General features: G+C 43.0%; 1 protein-coding gene across 1 annotated transcript in view; it reads left to right on the top strand.

Moving 5' to 3' along the window:
* Nucleotides 1–19,078, top strand: part of LOC124615669 (cytochrome P450 4V2-like) — a 153,464-nt gene that overhangs the window by 46,942 nt on the left and 87,444 nt on the right. The window contains exons 2-3 of the mRNA XM_047143697.1: nt 2,493–2,666; nt 10,273–10,546. Of these exons, the coding sequence (XP_046999653.1) occupies nt 2,593–2,666; nt 10,273–10,546 (348 nt within the window). The 5' untranslated portion in view covers nt 2,493–2,592. The remainder of the gene's footprint in view (nt 1–2,492; nt 2,667–10,272; nt 10,547–19,078) is intronic.

Here is a 19,078-nt window from a genome sequence, read left to right as displayed (position 1 = left end):
AAAGATGCAGAGGATATGTGTGGTTTCAACCACGTTTCGGATAAGAGGATTACGTGGTAGTTTAGTTGGTTGAAGAGGAGGCTAAGTTCTTCGTAATGCGCAGGTAAAGACTGGATGTTGCAGTGTAATGTGTTCTATTTTTAATGTTTCCACATTTTTGTCCAACCACTGTATGCACTGACCGCAAGTTAGCAATTCTTATTTCAGAGAAATTAAAGCATATCGTGGAATAATTAGCATTGGATTTCTCATTTATTTTTGCCTGCTTCTAAATAAGAAGAGTATTAGCGGAATATTTCGACTTGTGTTGAAGAGTGACCTTTTGCTGGTGTATCGTATCCTATTTTTATTTGAAGATGAATGTTAATATTCCTGAGAATGTGCAGATCTTTCATGCATACTTTGTATGCCGATCAAAGTCTGAGTGTTTTAAGGTCATTGACGGCAGCAATGTGGACGAAGTCGATTAGGGTCATCGCTGCACTGGTGCTGCATTCTGTCCTCACACGGAACGCGTTCCTCATCGTGAAGCACGCAAGATGTGGTGTCCTCCGTGGTTGCTGCAAGTTGTGCAACGCCTTGCTACATATCACGGAACGTGCTGCCCATCGTGATTTGTGGTCACAGCGGTCTCCTGTGGCATCTGGCGCGTAAATCACACAAGTTCTTTATGATAAGTTCACGCGCGTTAACCCTGTTAGCGACTGCCCAATAAAAGCAGAGAAAACTGCAAAGAATATTCTGGAGTCTTCGATGGCCCGAACAGCAAATAACGCTATACAGCGAGCTAACATACATACTAGTAGAAGTTATTCGTTAACTCACTTGAATCTTATCCCATTTTCCGTTTCAGACTGAATATAGTTAGTTTCTTATGTCACTCTCCTCATGCATAATATCCGTATTCTCGATGTTGCATTGACTACCATCACTCTGAAGTAACGTACTTCATCACATGGATTTCAACATTCGAGATTCGTTTCATAATCTCACTTGAATGGAAGAGGATATTTTTTTCAAAGTTGCTTGTTATAACCGTAAAATATTTTTACTGACAACATATAAACTCGAGGCAGTCCATAAAACCAAGAGATAGGTATATATATATATATATATATATATATATATATATATATATATATATATATATATTACACGAAGTATATATATATATTACACGAAGTTTCATAAAAAACAGAAATTTCAGTGTGTGTGTGTTTACTTTCTGAAACACACTGGCAATTAAGTTCAGATTTCCGATTGCTGGGGAAACATCCCAATCGTTAATATTTGCAGGATATATTGCATAAACTACTTTATTCACAATAAATAACATCGACTCCTGACGATATAACTTCCATTAAATTAATAAGAATGACCCAGAACGCGAAAAGAATTCTGCTACCTTGCACTTTCCATCTCACGACACTATAGCTTAGTTACAATTCCCGCATGGCAAGCGAGGCCTGGTATATGATATTCACTGTCTAAAGACTGTATACACAAATGTCATTATTAGATATCTGACTATGAAAAAGTGTATCCAAACGACGCGCTTATGATAGATCATTGTGGCGTAGCAATGTAACGAAATACTTTCACGGAACACAAGTTGTAATAGTAAAAACATGGAAAACAGTAACCCTTTATCTGCCGATATGTGGTTTCACTTTATTATAACAAATCGTAGCTAAAATGACGCGTTTTCGAGAGATTTTCATTTTGCTGATGCTTTGAAACAACTTATATTCATACAACGTACTCTGTGATAAAGAAAACCCACAAAATACTTAGTTTAACTCAATATAATATGGGGGCACGTAAGTACTTCTTGTGACGTAAAAGGATGTCGGATATTAATAGCCTTCCTCCACACTAGGCAAAAATCTGACATGTGAGATTCTTCATTTCATGCTCCGCAGCGTGGTAGAACCTGAAATTCCACGCCGTGATGCTACCAGCTTATCATCGACGTGCGTTTTGACGCCCCGTGAGACGACGGCAATATTTAGACTTATTAAATGACGTAGCGAGACATAGAACTATTCCGGATCCACCAGTGAACACTCCGACTAAATCTATGTAATAAGAATTTGGCTTGAGGCATATGACTCCTGGACGTAGCCGCAGGTGAAGCTCCATGCGATGCTACGTAATTTCAGAAGTATAGGTGAAAGAAATATTTCATTGTGTGTAACATACAAGGTGCATTACTCGACAAGGACGAGTCGCGCTGGGTTGCCGTGGGGTCTTAGGTGCCTTGTCACGATTCGCGTGGCTCCCCCCCCCCCTCCCGACGGAGGTTCGAGCCCTCCCTCGGGCATGGGAGTGTGTGTTGTCCCTAGCGTAAGTTAGTTTCAGTTAGATTAAGCAGTGTGTAAACCTAGGGACCGATGATCTCAGCAGTTTGGTCCCATAGGAACATCTAAAGTGCCCCAGAAAGAATGGTGTGGAACAGGCGGCGGACACTCGGACGATCTGTTCTGTTGCAGGGTGTGGGTGGGCCCGCGGCTGTACGTGCTGCTGTCACACCCGGAGCATGCGCGCCTGGTGCTCAGCACGGGTGCGCACGTGGACCGCGACGACTACATCATGGAAGTGCTGCGACCGCTGACGGGCAATGGACTACTCGCTTCCAGGGGGGACGTCTGGCGCAGCCGACGCAGGTCAGCCTTGCCGGGCACTCACCTGGCGTCAATTTCTGCGAAATTTCGCTTTCATTATACACCTGAAACTCCACTTGTCTGTCACACTACTCTACTCGATGAAGTTTGCCTTAGGCGTTTCGATATTACATAATTTTCAAGGGGTATACAGAAGCACGTACACACTATAATAAACCTGTAATGGGTACATCAATGTTACAATGAATCTGCTAACTTTTACGGGGAAAGCAAACCAAACTTTGAAAATATAAAAAAAATTTGCTAAAATACTGTTTACAAACTGACTTACGGGTACAATGCCCCTCGTCATCTGAAGTGAACCACAGCCCAGTCCAAATTGATCGTAATGATACGTGTTGTTAAGAAGAGGGCGGTAGTGTAGCATGTTGTGGTTGTTGTGGTCTTCAGTCCTGAGACTGATTTGATGCAGCTCTCCGTGCTACTCTATCCAGTGCAAGCTTCTTCATCTCCCAGTACCTACTGAAACCTACATCCTTCTGAATCTGTTTTGTGTATTCATCTCTTGGTCTCCCTCTACGATTTTTACCCTCCACCCTGCCCTCCAATACTAAATTGGTGATCCCTTGATGCCTCAGAATATGTCCTACCAACCGATCCCTTCTTCTAGTCAAGTTGTGCCATAAACTCCTCTTCTCTCCAATTCTATTCAGTTCCTCCTCATTAGTTATGTGATCTACCCATCTAATCTTCAGCATTCTTCTGTAGCACCACATTTCGAAAGCTTCTATTCTCTTCTTGTCCAAATTATTTATCGTCCACGTTTCACATTCATACATGGATACATTCCATACTACTACTTTCAGAAACCACTTCCTGACACTTAAATCTATACTCGATGTTAACAAATTTCTCTTCTTCAGAAACGCTTTCCTTGCCATAGCCAGTCTAAATTTTATATCCTCTCTACTTCGACCATCGTCTGTTATTTTGCTCCCCAAATAACAAAACTCATTTGCTACTTTAAGTGTCTCATTTCTTAATCTAATTCCCTCAGCGTCACCCGATTTAATTCGACTACATTCCATTATCCTCGTTTTGCTTTTGTTGATGTTCATCTTACATCCTCCTTTCAAGACACTGTCCATTCCGTTGAGCTACTCTTCCAGGTCCTTTGCTGTCTCTGACAGAATTACAATGTCATCGGCGAACCTCAAAGTTTTTATTTCTTCTCCATGGATTTTAATTTCTACTCCGAATTTTTCTTTTGTTTCCTTTACTGCTTGCTCAGCATACAGATTGAATAGCATCGGGGATAGGCTACAACCCTGTCTCACTCCCTTCCCAACAACTGCTTCCCTTTCATGCCCCTCTACTCTTATAACTTCCATCTGGTTTCTGTACAAATTGTAAATACCCTTTCGCTCCGTGTATTTTACCCCTGCCACCTTCAGAATTTGAAACAGAGTATTCCAGTCAACATTGTCAAAATTTTTCTCTAAGTCTACAAATGCTAGAAACATAGGTTTGCCTTTCCTTAAGTTATCTCCTAAGGTAAGTCGTAGGGTCAGTATTGTCTAACGTGTTCCAAAATTTCTACGGAATCCTAACTGATCTTCCCCAAGGTCGGCTTCTACCAGTTTTTCCATTCGTCTGTAAAGAATTCGTGTTAGTACTTTGCAGCCGAGGCTTACTAAACTGATAGTGTAACATATATGTCTCAAATTACATATAGACTTGTATACAAAAATTTTAAAAAAGCCAACAATGTAACCGTAATACTAGTAAATTGTCTATTACATTTGTCCTACAAGTAACTGCACTGTTGGTGTACTGAGTGGAGTTATATCACAAACCGATAGGCATTACATGTGGCGGTTCACGTTAACGAAGAGCCAAAATCTGCTATCAATCCGTTTTGAATATTTCATGTTTTGGGAGTCTCCTTCCACGTTCTACACAATCAGTCACCCCTCCGCCTTACCTTCCCCCTTCCCCTATCTTGCTCTTGCAATATATTGACGGCACCATCTACTTACCTAGCTTCCCCTCAGTGCTTCCATCGTCCATATTTCCATTTCTTCCTTTATAACCGGTCCATCCCTCTATCGCAATAAATTACACTACTGTGCAAAACTTAAGGACGAAAGTACAAGGGGTATTCGGAAAAGTAGGATCCGATCGGGCGCGAAATGGAAACCACAGTGAAAATCTGACGAAGCTTTGCACAGATGTGTTGGCCAGTGCCTCTAGTACGCCTGTCGATCGCGGCACGTCGCTCTTTTCAGTTCTGGGCTCACAGCGAGAACGTAAAAATGGCTAGAAAATAATGTCTACCATCAAGTATGAGGGCCTGTCGAAAGACTTCACCTGAACCTATGCAACCCACATAATATAACTGTCATGTATTTCGCTCTACATGACAATTCTCGGCCGCACTCTGCAGGGAAAATGAAGATGCTCCTGCAGCGTTTTCGATGGGACATGTCTGATCACCCACAATACAGCCTGTAATTAGTTCTTCCTGAGGTTCATGCCTGCTCACGTGAACCGCTGGCTATGAAGACAGCCTTTTAGCACTGACAACGAATTGTAGACCAGCGCAAAGAATTGGTGAGAAACACAGGCCTTCTATGACGATGGTACTGGAAAGTTTGTACAACGCTACGACAGATGTCTAAGTCGGAACGCCGACTATGTATACAAGTACCTGGAAGTTGTAGCAAACTCTTGCAAATAAAACATCTTTGATTTTTACAGTGGTTTCCATTTCGCGACCGATCGGTCCATACTTTTAGAATAGCCCTCGTACATGATATACCAATGGCAAGTAACGTAACTCGACGAATCTTGCGCCATATATGTAAAGAACTGTTACAGTACAGTGCAAAAGGTAACTGAAACTAATTTGCAGTGAGACAAACAGAGATAATACTTTTGTTCAAAGACAGTAATTACAATGTAGTCAGCGTTATTTACCATTGTCCCCTGAGCATTACAAAAGACAGGACGTTGTTCTTAACACAGTTTCTGACCACCACGAACGCCAGTGCCTGCTCTGCAACGTGCTCTCTTGTTGGCCAAAAGCTTAGTAAGCAGTTTTCGTGGTGAGACGTTCCATTCCTTCACCAGTGCTGTTGACTGCCGCGGATAGTTGTTGGTGCGTGTGAACATGCCGCAGTACGTCTCCTCAACGCGTCCCATACGTGCTCCGTGGGATTTAAGTCGGGGGGACGATCAGCAAAGTCCGTACACCGGATAACCTATCATGCCTAGGTATGTGCCTTCTCCGCTGTTCCGTGCGGTCGTTCATTGCCGCCCATAAAAGTGAAGTCAGGGCGGAATGCACCTCTAAAAAGACTGACATTGGCAATGAATACAGCTTCAGAATAACGTTGACTGCTGAGTTTACCGTGTTCACAGATATGGAGGTCAGGACGTCCAAGCAACACTATACCTCCCGATATGCAACATTGTCGAAAATGGTGTTTTGGTTTTCCAGCCGGTGTGGTGTTGGAAGGCATCATGTTGCATGGGCATACTGACCTCCATTTCTTTGGATATGACATACTCAGTTGTCAGTGTTATTGTGACGCTGTAGTCTTCTCCATGTGAGTCTTATCAGGGATGAATTTGGTTCTCACTTCATTTTTATGGATGTCTATAAGCTCCCGCTTCGATGAGCGCAGGTCGAGGAGCTTTTGGAACGAGAGGATATTCGGCGTCTTCCGACTTAAATCTGATGGAGTATGTGTGGGGTGTGTTTAGGATGCGTATTGTAGTACATTCACATGCACCAACGACCATAGAGCAGTTGTCAATCGCACTGACGGAGGAATGAAAGCCGGCCGTTGTGGCCGAGCGGTTCTAGGCGCTTCAGTCTGGAACAGCGCGACCGCTACGGCCGAAGGTTCGAATCCTCCCTCGGGCATGGATGCGTCTGATGTCCTTAGGTTAGTTAGGTTTAAGTAGTTCTAAGTTCTAGGGGACTGATGACCTCAGATGTTAAGTCCCATAGTGCTCAGAGCTATTTGAACCATCTAGGAGACTGATGACCTCAGATGTTAAGCCCCATAGTGCTCAGAGCGAGAGGTGTAACACAAGGACTCTTTAGCAACCTAGCAGCGAGCTAGGAAACATGTGGCAGAGCATGCGTCGCTGTCCATGATGAACGGATGTCTTGTACAGAGAAACATCATGAATTCCCTGACTTCAGCATAATTATTGCCTTTGAATAAAAGTGTCGTTTCTCTTCGTCTCATTACGTTTTCCTTCTTCTTCATTTACTTTTTGAACTATATTGCAGCGGGTCTTTCAATGTATGGCGCAAATTTCATCATTGATTGTATGTTTCTTGTCAGTGACACGTCATGCTAAAGTTATCTCCATCCTTAGGTATTGCATACCAGTGTGAATAGCACTACACTAAAATTACTTTTTTTGGCAAACTGTAGCATTATGACACTTAGTAATTATAATCAATGTACCAAATAGCACTGAAGACATTAGAACAATTTAAAGAACAATGTAAGTTAGAAGTTTAAGTGAGGTGCTGAAAACAAGATAATACTTTCTTCCTTTGCTTCTCTGTCAGTGTTCTGTTGGTAACATTGGTTTAGTGGCACACAATTTGCAGTTCTGCGACACTTATCTACAACATATGAACGCGGTTGCTCCATCCGAATACAGCGTAGTGTGTATGACAGCGTGCCCAGGCAGCTGTCTGTGGCGACAGGCGAAGGGAGGATACCTGCCCGCCACACACGCCAGTCACACATTGTGGACTGAGCGTAACACCGACTCCTAATTATTGTACCCCTACTACATCACCATTGAAGTGACAGGAACAACTCGTCGTCATTGCGAAGGGAGCTTAGAATTTGGTTTTCCACATTCTTAACAACATTAATAGCATCCATCGGCTCACTGCGGAAAAACATAACGATTTTCATTTCTTCACGGATGTACAACAAAGAAGAAGCGCAAAATTGCGGGCTACACAGCATATTTCACAAAAATAAGCTTACACGGACGGCCACGTACTTAGTAATTCAAACTATCACCCATGATTAAAGTATTGTAGAGTTAAAATACATAACAGGTAATAAATAACCTATTGTTATGTTCTGTTGTTGTCTTCAGATCGAAGACTGATTCTATGCAGCTCTCCATCTTACACTATCCTGTACAAGCCTCTTCAACTCCAGATAACAACTGCAGCCCACACCTATTTGAACCGCTTCCATCCCACCCCCCTCCCCACACACACACTTCCTTAAATTGATGATACCTACATGTCTCAAAATGCACCCCATCAGCGGACCCCTTCTTTTAGTCAAGCTGTGCCACAAATGTCTTTTCTCCCCAGTTCTGTTCAGTACCTCCTCAGTAGTTACATGATCTACCCATCTAACCTTCAGCATTCTTATAAAGAGTTCCTTTTCAGAAACGTCTATTCTCTACTTGTCTGAACTGTTTATCGTCCACGTTTCACTTCCACACAAGGCAACAAACCCGACAAATAACTTCAGAAAAGACTTATGAACCCTTCAAGCTATATTCGATGTTAAAAAATTTCTCTTCTGCAGGAACGCTTTTCTTAGCCTACATTTTATATGCTTTCTACTTCGGCCATTATCGGTTATTTCACTGCCCAAACAGTAAAACGATAGCTAAGCGCATCCATTAGTTTTCAAGTCTAATTTGGTCATCTACGTCCCTCAGCATCGGCTGATTTAATTAGACTACATTCCATTACCAGTACTTTGCTTCCGTTGATGTTAATCTTATATCCTCTTCACAAGACACTGTTGATTCCGTTTAACTGCTCTTCCAAGTGCTTTGCTGTCTCTGACAGAATTACAGTGCCATCGGTGAAACTTACAGTTTCTACCACTTCCCATGAACTGTTGTTCTTCCTCCAAATTTTCTTTGCTTTAGTTTACTGCTTGTCCAAGGCAAAGATTGACTAGCATCGAGGATAGGCTACAATGCTGTTTCATTCCCTTTTTAACCAATGCTTCCTTTTCGTGTCCCTAGACTCTTATAACTGCCATCTGGTTTCTTAGAAGTTGTACCTTTCGCTTCCTCCATTTTACTCTTGCTGAATGACCATATTATCAGTCACTCTTTAAAGGGGCACGCTGGTCACTTTGGAGCGCTATTGATGGAATAGAACTAGCGCAGAGCGGTCATATAAGACTCCACTGCTGCTTTAATAAATGGAAGTCAGGTTGTGTGTATGTGCCAATCGGTTGTGTGGAATCAGTGCAAAGTAAGATGGGCTGATGTGGAGACAAAATGGCTGACGATGATGTTTGGTTCGTGGGGCGCTCAGCTGTTCGGTCATCAGCGCCCATACGAAGTCCCAATTTTTACACACTCCGATGTTTTACACAGTCCAATCTAGCCACGTCACGAATGATGACGGTGATGATGATGATGACGAAATAATGAGGGCAAACCAAACATCCAGTCCCTGGGCAGAGAAAATCCCCAACGTGGCCGGAAATTGAACCTGGGAGCCCGTGATCCAGAGGCAGCAATTCTAGCCACTAGACCACGAACTGCAGGCGAAATGGCAGACAGAAGCAACAGTGTCCATAAACACAAACTTAATGACCATACCTCATCTGTTGCTGTCTCAATGAGGGCTGTCCACGCATGTTATACTTTAACCACTTCTGAACTCTTCAAGATATATTTGATGTTAAAAAACTTCTCTTCTGCAGGAACGCTTTTCTTAGCCTATATTTTATATGCTCTCTACTTCTGCCATTATCGGTTATTTTACTGCCCAAAATAGCAAAACGACAGCTAAGTCCATCTACTAGTTTTAATGTCTAATTTGGTAATCTGTGTCCCTCAGCATCGGCTGATTTAATTAGACTACATTCCATTACCCATATTTTGCTTCCGTATGTTTGGTTTGTAGGGTGCTCAACTGCTAGTCATGAGCGCCCATACAAAGTCCCAATTTTTACACACTCCAATGTTTTACACAGTCCAATCTAACCACGTGACGAATGATGACGGTGATGATGGTGAGGAAATAATGAGGACAACCCAAACACCCAGTCCCCAGGCAGAGAAAATCCCCATCTCGGCCGGGAATTGAACCTGGGACCCCTTGATCCAGAGGCAGCAACTCCAGTCAATAGAACACGAACTACAGACAAAATGGCTGACAGGAGCAACCGTGTCCATAAACATACAGTTAATGACCATACCTCATATGTTACTGTCTCAATGAGGGCTGTCAATGCATGGTGTACTTTAATCACGGTGGCACGCGAATAGTTTACAAACTTTGCTGTTTCGGAAATGCTTCCATCCTTGGCCTGGAGGCCAATGATCACGCCCTTTCGGACTTCACACTAATCACTGTTTCCGCATTACTGCACTGTTTTCTACGTCCCCCGAGACGTTTTATATATCCTCCACTGCTAATGATGTCACCAGCCGTCTTGAGTGGTTGTTGCATCTTGATGTGGAACACAGACAGTGATCACGTTAATGGGACTGAACAGTGTGTTACCTGGTTGGTGCTGGGACTGTGTAACCTGTTACCTGTAGTTAATAGTTTAGCGCATTACTAGTTGTTAGGGTAGCCGCAGCCCCTGTTAACAGGGCCAGTTGACGGTTGCAGGCTGCTGAGCCGCGTGTACAAGACGCAGTGGCTGCAGGAGCAGTACGCGTGGCTGCAGAAGGCCGCAGAGACGCTGGTGTCGGCGATGCGACCTCTGTGGGGCGACGAAGTCTCAGCAGCAGGGGCCGAGCAGGAGACGCTGGGGCACCTGGCCGCCTGCACGCTCGACCAGGTGGCCGGCTCAGTGGTGGGCCGCAGCCTGCTGGCGGGCGGCGCCGACGGCGTCGGCTTCGTCAAGGACTACATGAGGGCCGTCCAGACGCTGCACGCCAGGGTACGTACCAGCAGGAGGCTGTCGTCTGCAGGGCAGGAACAGTTCTGACAGGCTAAAACTGTGAGCCGGACTGGGACTCGAACCCGGAACCTCGCCTTTTCCAGGCAAATACTCTCACTTCTTTCCTACGTTTCATATTTCGCAGATGTTGTGTTGCAACTACCTCCACAGCCGAATGGGTTATCGAGGCAGGACTCACGACCCATCGGCATAGCCTCACTCCACCAGTACCTCACTCCTACATTTCATATTTCTCAGATGTTATGTTGCAGATGATGAAGAAATTGATGAAATGTATGATGAGATTAAAAAAATTATTCAGGAAGTGCAGGGAGACGAAAATTTAATAGTCGTGGGTGACTGGAATTCGAGAGGAGGAAAAGGGAGAGAAGGAAACATAGTGGGTGAATATGGATTGGGGGTGAGAAATGAAAGAGGAAGATGTCTGGTAGAATTTTACACAGAGCATAACTTAATCATAGCTAACACTTGGTTCAAGAATCATAAAGGAAGGTTGTATACATGAAAGAACCCTGGAGATAATAAAAGGTATCAGATAGATTATATAATGGCAAGACAGAGATTTAGGAACCAGGTTTTAAATTGTAAGACATTTCCAGGAGTCTGACCACAATCTATTGGTTATGAACTGTAGATTAAAACTGAAGAAACTACAAAAAGGTGAGAAATTAAGGAGCTGGGACCTGGATTAACTGACTAAACCAGAGGTTGTACAGAGTTTCAGGGAGAACATAAGGGAACAATTGATAGGAATGGGGGAAAGAAATACAGTAGAAGAAGAATGGATAGCTTTGAGGGATGAAGCAGTGAAAGCAGCAGAGGATCAAGTAGGTAAAAAGACGAGGGCCAGAAGAAATCCGTGGGTAACAGAAGAAATATTAAATTTAATTGATGAAAGGAGAAAGTATAAAAACGCAGTAAATGAAGCAGGCAAAAAGGAATACAAACATCTCAAAAATGAGATCGACAGGAAGTGCAAAATGGCTAACCAGGGATGGCTGGAGGACAAGTGTAAGGATGTAGGGACGTATATCACTAGGGGTAAAGTAGATACTGCCTACAGGAAAATTAAAGAGACCTTTGGAGGAAAGAGAACTACTTGCACGAATATCAAGAGTTCAGCTGGAAATCCAGTTCTAAGCAAAGAAGGAAAGCAGAAAGGTGGAAGGAGTATATAGAGGGTCTATATAAGGGCGAGATTCTTGAGGAAACTATTATGGAAATGAAAGAGGATGTAATGAAGATGAAATGGGACATACGATACTGCGTGAAGAGTTTGACAGAGCAATGAAACACCTAAGTCGAAACAAGGCCCCGGGAGTAGACAATATTCTATTAGAACTACTGATAGCCTTGGGAGAGCCAGCCCTGACAAATCTCTATCACCTGGTGAGCAAGATGTATGAGACAGGCGAAATACCCTCAGACTTCAAGAAGAATATAATAATTCCAATCCCAAAGAAAGCAGGTGTTGACAGTTGTGAAAATTACCGAACTATCAGTTTAATAAGTCACAGCTGCAAAATACTAACGCGAATTATTTACAGACGAATGGAAAAACTGGTAGAAACCGACCTCGGGGAAGATCAGTTTGGATTCCGTAGAAATGTAGGAACACGTGAGGCAATACTGACCCTACGACTTACCTTAGAAAATAGATTAAGGAAAGGTAAACCTATGTTTCTAGCATTTGTAGACTTTGACAATGTTGACTGGAATACTCTCTTTCAAATTCTGAAGGTGGCAGGGGTCAAATACAGGGAGCTAGAGGCTATTTACAATTTGTACAGAAACCAGATGGCAGTTATAAGAGTCGAGGGACATGAAAGGGAAGCAGAGGTTGGGAAGGGAGTGAGACAGGGTTGTAGCCAGTGTTATACACTGAGCAAGCAGTAAAGGAAGCAAAAGAAAAATTCGGAGAAGAAATTAAAATCCATGGTGAAGAAATAAAAATCTTGAGGATAGCCGATGACATTGTGATTCTATCAGAGACAGCAAAGGATCTGGAAGGGCAGCTAAACAGAATGGACAGTATCTTCAAAGGAGGCTATAAGATGAGCATCAATAAAACCAAAAGGAGGATAATGGAAAGTAGTAGAATTAAATCGGGTGATGCCGTGGAAATTAGATTAGGAAATGAGACGCTTATGGTAGTAAATGAGTTTTGCTATTTGGGGAGCAAATTAACAGTTGATTGGTCGAAGTAGAGAGGATATCAAATGCAGACTGGCAATGGCAAGGAAAGTGTTTATGAAGATGAGGAATTTGCTAACATCGAGTATAGATTTAAGCGTCAGGAAGTCGTTTCTGAAAGTATTAGTATGGAGTGTATAACACTCCTGTCTGCTGCTGCTATACCATAACCTAAAAGTTGGGTGCAGGTCGTGAAATAAAACTATCATGTTAAAGCAATTATGGTACAAAGCAACAGAGCAGTGTTACCCTCTGAGAGGAATTTTGTTATGTTGACCGTGTTGTACCTAACGGAGGTGGCTTATCGGAAGTGGAAGTCAGAATTACGTAAATATTTAAGCAGTAACAAACAATATTTTACCTAGCTACACTGCTTAAAGGATAAAGGAAACGGTTGCCACCCTAATTAGGCAAGAGAATGATTAACATTCTTGGTTAAGAAATTTGGTATGAGTAACGGACAAACACAACGTATATTTTGCCACACGCCAGTGCAATGAACTCTGACACCTGCATATGTTCACAGTAAGATTGGAAGCTGACAGAGTGGAACAAACTATTTGCAAAATATAACAGATAACGAAACACACTATCACTTTCAGGGCTTACTCAAACTGAATGGTCTTTATAACATTTCTAATAATATTCACTGCAGAATCATAAATTGGACATAGGTTAAGTATTATTTCTCAAACACTTTCCTAGTTGACATAAAATTATAAATGTAGTTCACTGCAAAATTATGAACTGGTCACAGGTTACTTTACTATTTAAAATGAAAGTTGATTGGAATTCACTAACAGCTTACTTCTCACTGTCTCTTGAATAAAGAAATTATTTTTTTCATAAATAGTTGTCTTTCTATTAATCGTTATGCAGTATGAGCACAATATACAAACTGTGGATCCCGTTACAACATTAATATGCACTTTTATTACACAAAAGAAACAAGTACTTAGTAAGCCTGAGTATGTAACTTTCCATTATTGCAGTTTTTCTCTTTTACTACAGTGAGACACAATGTTGACAACTTTGCAAGAAACTGACTCACCTTTTAAAATTTGCTACAGGCAGCACTATGATCATTAACCAAGCAAAACTTTATAAGCCTCAATTTTAAGAACTTTTAATCTTTAAAAGAAACAGCAAATTGTATTTATTTCCACAGTCTTCTACTTTCAAGGAAATGATTAAATAGGTGACTTTGAAACTCAACAGAACTTTAAATTGGACTGTTTCCATCACTGGGAGGCTTTCACAAAACTACATTTACTACCTGCCGCAATTTCACTAAATCCCCAGTAAATCTGAACTCCCTTCTTACCAAAGATCAAACAACATTATTTAATTAACTATTTGGCTTTGAGGCTTTCATTTTTTCCACAAACTAGGACACTCGGTAATCATAGTTCAAATGGAGAGGAACCTGAGAGGTGTCGTGATAGGGAAAAAATCAAGGTAGGTACATGAATTCAGTTATAAGTTACCTTATATTTGTGCACACTAAAACATCCAATGAGCTCATCCTTCACTGTACATTACTATAGTGCACCATTACAGTGATTGCGCAATGTGGTAGCAACTGCATGTTGGTAGGTGGATTTGTAGGTAGAATTGCTGGACTCAGTCATTTCTTGGTGGCGATGATAGACATCAATTCCAGAGTACTTCCAGCTATTTACCCATCCATCCGAGGCGTTAGTAAGTGGCAGGAAAAGCCTCTCTCGGAACCAGCACAATATACAACTTTTACATGGGCAGTGCACAGTTTGGTAGCTCGTCCCCGACTTACTCTTGTTCCGCCTTTTCTACCTAGGTCAACCACAATTTGCGCGCGCTACTGAGTTCCGTTCCTGAAGGGAATCACACTATCTCCTACACACAAGATAAGTAGGAATTCTAAGTGAAGGTCAGCAGTTTACATAACAGCAAACAATCATTTTAAACAAAATATATCAATTGCACATATAAGTAGTTCTAAACAAAAATATTCACCCAAATTTCAAACGTATACAGTAAGTTTTGTCTTCCTCCAATTGAGACAAAGCATTTAAATGGCAGATATACTACATTCCATAGAATCAAACCATGACATCAAAGTTTTTACAAAGAAAGGAGTATACCATTTTGTGTTATCGATTCAATTAAACAACATTTACAGAAGCTCAACGATGTAACATTAAATGAAACAAAAGCAAAATAAATCAATGGAGTATAAGAGTTATGGTGTTACAAGTGTAGCCATGTATGGATGTGAAACGTGGACGATAAATAGTTCGGACAAGCAGAGAATAGAAGTTTTCGAAATGTGGTGCTACAGAAGAATGCTGAAAATTAGATGGGTAGATCACATAAATAATGAGAAGTTATTGAATAGAATTGGGGAGAAGAGAAATTTGTGGCACAACTTGACTAGAAGGGATTGGTTGGTAGGACATATTCTGAGGCATCAAGGAATCATCAATTTAGTATTGGAAGGCAGCGGGGAGGGTAAAAATCGTAGAGTGAGACCAAGAGATGAATACACTAAACAGATTCAGAAGGATGTAGGTTGCAGTAGGTAATGGGAGATGAAGAAGCTTGCACAGGATAGAGTAGCATGGAGAGCTGCATCAAACCAGTCTCTGGACTGAAGACCACAACAACAACATACTTCGCAGATGTTGTGTTGCAACTACCTCCACAGCCGAATGAGTTATCGAGGCAGGACTCACGATCCAGCGTCATAACTTCACTCCACCAGTACCTCTCTCCTACATTTCATATTCCTCAGATGTTAAGTTGCAGCTACGTCCACAGTCGAATGGTTGGCAGCTCGGTGGTTCAGTATGTTCACTCAGGTCTCTGGCTATAATCCGTAATAAAAAACTGAGTGAAGTTGAACTTGAAGATGCTTCACACAGCAGCCGAACAGACCTAATGATGGAAAATGACGAAAAACTAAGAAGCAAAAAAGGAAAAATGGTTGGCGTCACTGCCTTCTGTGTGGAAGGATTCGGGTTTGGTTCCGGTACCTCTTTAGGGGTTTTCTGAGGAACGGTTTGTCTGTAACGGTGTCTAGCTTGTGAGGCTAAATGAGGGGCTGTTTGAATAAAGAAGCAGCGGAATTACCGGGGTTCACGTACTAGCAATAGCATTGGAGCGGTTGGGGACAGGCTGATCACATGTCGCACTACCATACATTACTCCACGTACCGCCATGTAGCCAGCAGTCAGCCAGTCGGACAAGCCTAATACCTAATCCCCGAGTGGTGTTTATGTTGACGCTTATGTTCCCCTGCATGATGGGGCATAGGCGAGGTTGCGATTTTGAGTCCAAGTCAGGTACAGAGTTTTAATCTGCCAGTTAGTTTCAAAATAGGGCACAATTCGCAGCACAGTAAACGATCCATTCTAGAAGATGTATTCTATCGTTCATAGCAATTATTCATTGGGTGGTTGATACCAGGCTCGAGACGAAATTTGTGTTTTAGTATCGTGAATAGCTTTTCAGTATCAACATCCATATTACAGTCTGTTTCCATATCCAATACAGTCTTGTACGAAGCGCGTTCAATATGTGATGCAAGACATTTTTTTCTCGGTCAGTTTTGGTTGAAAAAATGCAGAATTTGCTGTGGGACATCTTGGAATATTCCTCGTTCAGCAGCTATAGATTCATGAAGCTGCGTTAGTTGGCGCATTGAGTTTCTTTTGGTGGAAAACCAAAGCATCGAAGATATTAATAGGTGTTTCCTGAATGTCTAAGGAGACCTGGCAGTGAACAAGAGCACTAGTGAGTGGTTGGGCGAGGCGCCCGTCACCATCGCAACAAGGTCGCGCAAACCTGTCCGATCTCCAGTGTGCCGGTCAGCGGCACACAGCTGTGACTCCTGAAATGTTGGAACGTGCGCACACTCATTCTAGGATTCTAGGTGGCCGACGAATCACAGTCAAACACCTTGCGTCACAACTGAACGTCCCTTTTGGTAGTGTTGACATACTCGTCCACCAGTTGGGGTACTCAGAGGTGTTTGGCCGTTGGGTTTCTCGCCGCTTACAAAACACCACAAATAGCAACGAAGGACTATCTGTGCGGAATGACAAGCGCGTTACGAGGCTGATGATGGGAGGTTATTGATGCAGTAAGTCGCTGGCTGTGACGTAGACACGTAAAGTGGTACCGGGCGGACACAACCGTGCGGCCATACAGGCAAACTCAGTAAGGTGGCATAAGCCCTTCGCGTTAAAGGAAAATTGTATCGAAGAATTGGATTTTTGTAGCCAGAAGAGCGGGGAATAATATGGCTTATTGGAATCCTGAATAGAGTCAATCCGCTTTCAGAAAAAAAATGTGTTACGTTACTTATTGAAACGCTCCTCAAATTAGAGTCTTGCTATGTAACTGGTCATTCAGCATCTCTAGATAATCATTCGCATAATTGTAATACTGCACGTTGGATATGTAGTGATAGGGAAGCAAGAACATTGTGATATAGTTGTTAAAATCGTGGAAGGTTCTCTGTCAAGCTTCGCTACCCGCCTGAGACGCTACCGGTGCTCAGTCGGTAGTCGGTAGATATTTGAAACAAAGTGAAGAACGATACGCCGCACTGTACGACAGATCTAGAGTTCTCATTCTTAGTATTTTTCGACATCATCTTACCTTTCAGCAAGCTACACTACTGGCCATTAAAATTGCTACACCAAGAAGAAATGCAGATGAGAAACGGGTATTCATTGGATAAATATATTATACTAGGACTGACATGTGATTACATTTTCACGCAATTTTGGTGCATAGATCCTGAGAAATCAGTACCCAGAACAACCACCTCAGGCCGTTATAACGGCCTTGATACGACTGGGCATTGAGTCAAACAGAGCTTGGATGGCGTGTACAGGTACAGCTGCCCATGCATCTTCAACACACCACAGTTCATGAAGAGTAGAGACTGGCGTATTGTGACGAGCCAGTTGCTCGGCCACCATTGACCAGACGTTTTCAGTTGGTGAGAATGAGTTGGAGAATGAGCTGGCCAGGGCAGCAGTCGTACATTTCCTGCGTCCAGAAACGCCCGTACAGGACCTGCAACATGCGGTCGTGTATTATCCTGCTGAAATTTAGGTTTTCGCAGGGATCGAATAAAGAGTAGAGCCACGGGTCGTAACACATCTGAAATGTAACGTCCACTGTTCAAAGTGCCGTCAATGCGAACAAGAGGTGACCGAGACGTGTAACCAATGGCACCCCATATCATCACGCCGGGTCATACGACGAATACACGCTTCCAAATGTGCGTCACCACGATCTCGCTAAACACGGATGCGACCGTCATGATGCTGTAAACAGAACCTGGATTCATCCGAAAAAATGACGTTTTGCCATTCGTGCACCCAGGTTCGTCGTTGAGTACACCATCGCAGGCGCTCCTATCTGTGGTGCAGCGTCAAGTGTAACCGCAGCCATGGTCTCCGAGCTGATAGTCTACGCTGCTGCAAACGTCGTCGAACTATTCGTGCAGATGGTTATTGTCTTGCAAACGTTGCCATCTGTTTACTCAGGAACCGAGACGTGGCTGCACGATCCGTTACAGTCATGCGGATGAGATGCCTGTCATCTCGACTGCTAGTGATACGAGGCCGTTGAGATCCAGCACGGCGTTCCGTATTACCTTCCTAAATCCACCGATTCAATATTCTGCTCACAGTCATTGGATCTCGACCCTTCATTCTTTCCCTGCGAAACCCTACATTTCAGCAGGGTAATGCACGACCGCATGTGCAGGTCCTGTACGGGCCTTTCTGGATACAGAAAATGTTCGACCGCTGCCCTGGCCAGCACATTTTCCAGATCTGTCACCAATTGGAAACGTCTGGTCAATGGTGGCCGAACAACTGGCTCGTCACAATACGCCAGTCACTGCTCTTGATGACCTGTGGTATCGTGTTGAAGCTGCATGGGCAACTGTACCTGTACACTCCATCCAAACTCTGTTTGACTCAATGCCCAGGCGTATCAAGGCCGTTATTACGGCCAGTGGTGGTTGTTCTGGGTACTGATTTCTCAGGATCTATGCACCTAAATTACGTGAAAATGTAATCACATGTCAGTTCTAGTATAATATATTCGTCCAATGAATACCCGCCGCCCTCGGTGGCCGTGCGGTTCTAGGCGCTGCAATCCGGAACCGCGAGACTGCTACGGTCGCAGGTTCGAATCTTGCCTCGGGCATGGATGTGTGTGATGTCCTTAGGTTAGATAGGTTTAAGTAGTTCTAAGTTATAGGGGACTGAAGACCTAAGATGTTAAGTTCCATAGTGCTCAGAGCCAGTTGA

This window comes from Schistocerca americana, chromosome 5 (genome assembly GCF_021461395.2).
Source record: "Schistocerca americana isolate TAMUIC-IGC-003095 chromosome 5, iqSchAmer2.1, whole genome shotgun sequence".
In the NCBI taxonomy this organism is placed as follows: domain Eukaryota; kingdom Metazoa; phylum Arthropoda; class Insecta; order Orthoptera; family Acrididae; genus Schistocerca; species Schistocerca americana.
The sequence above is the reverse complement of the archived record's forward strand: the minus strand, read 5'-3'. Positions and strand labels throughout refer to the sequence as shown.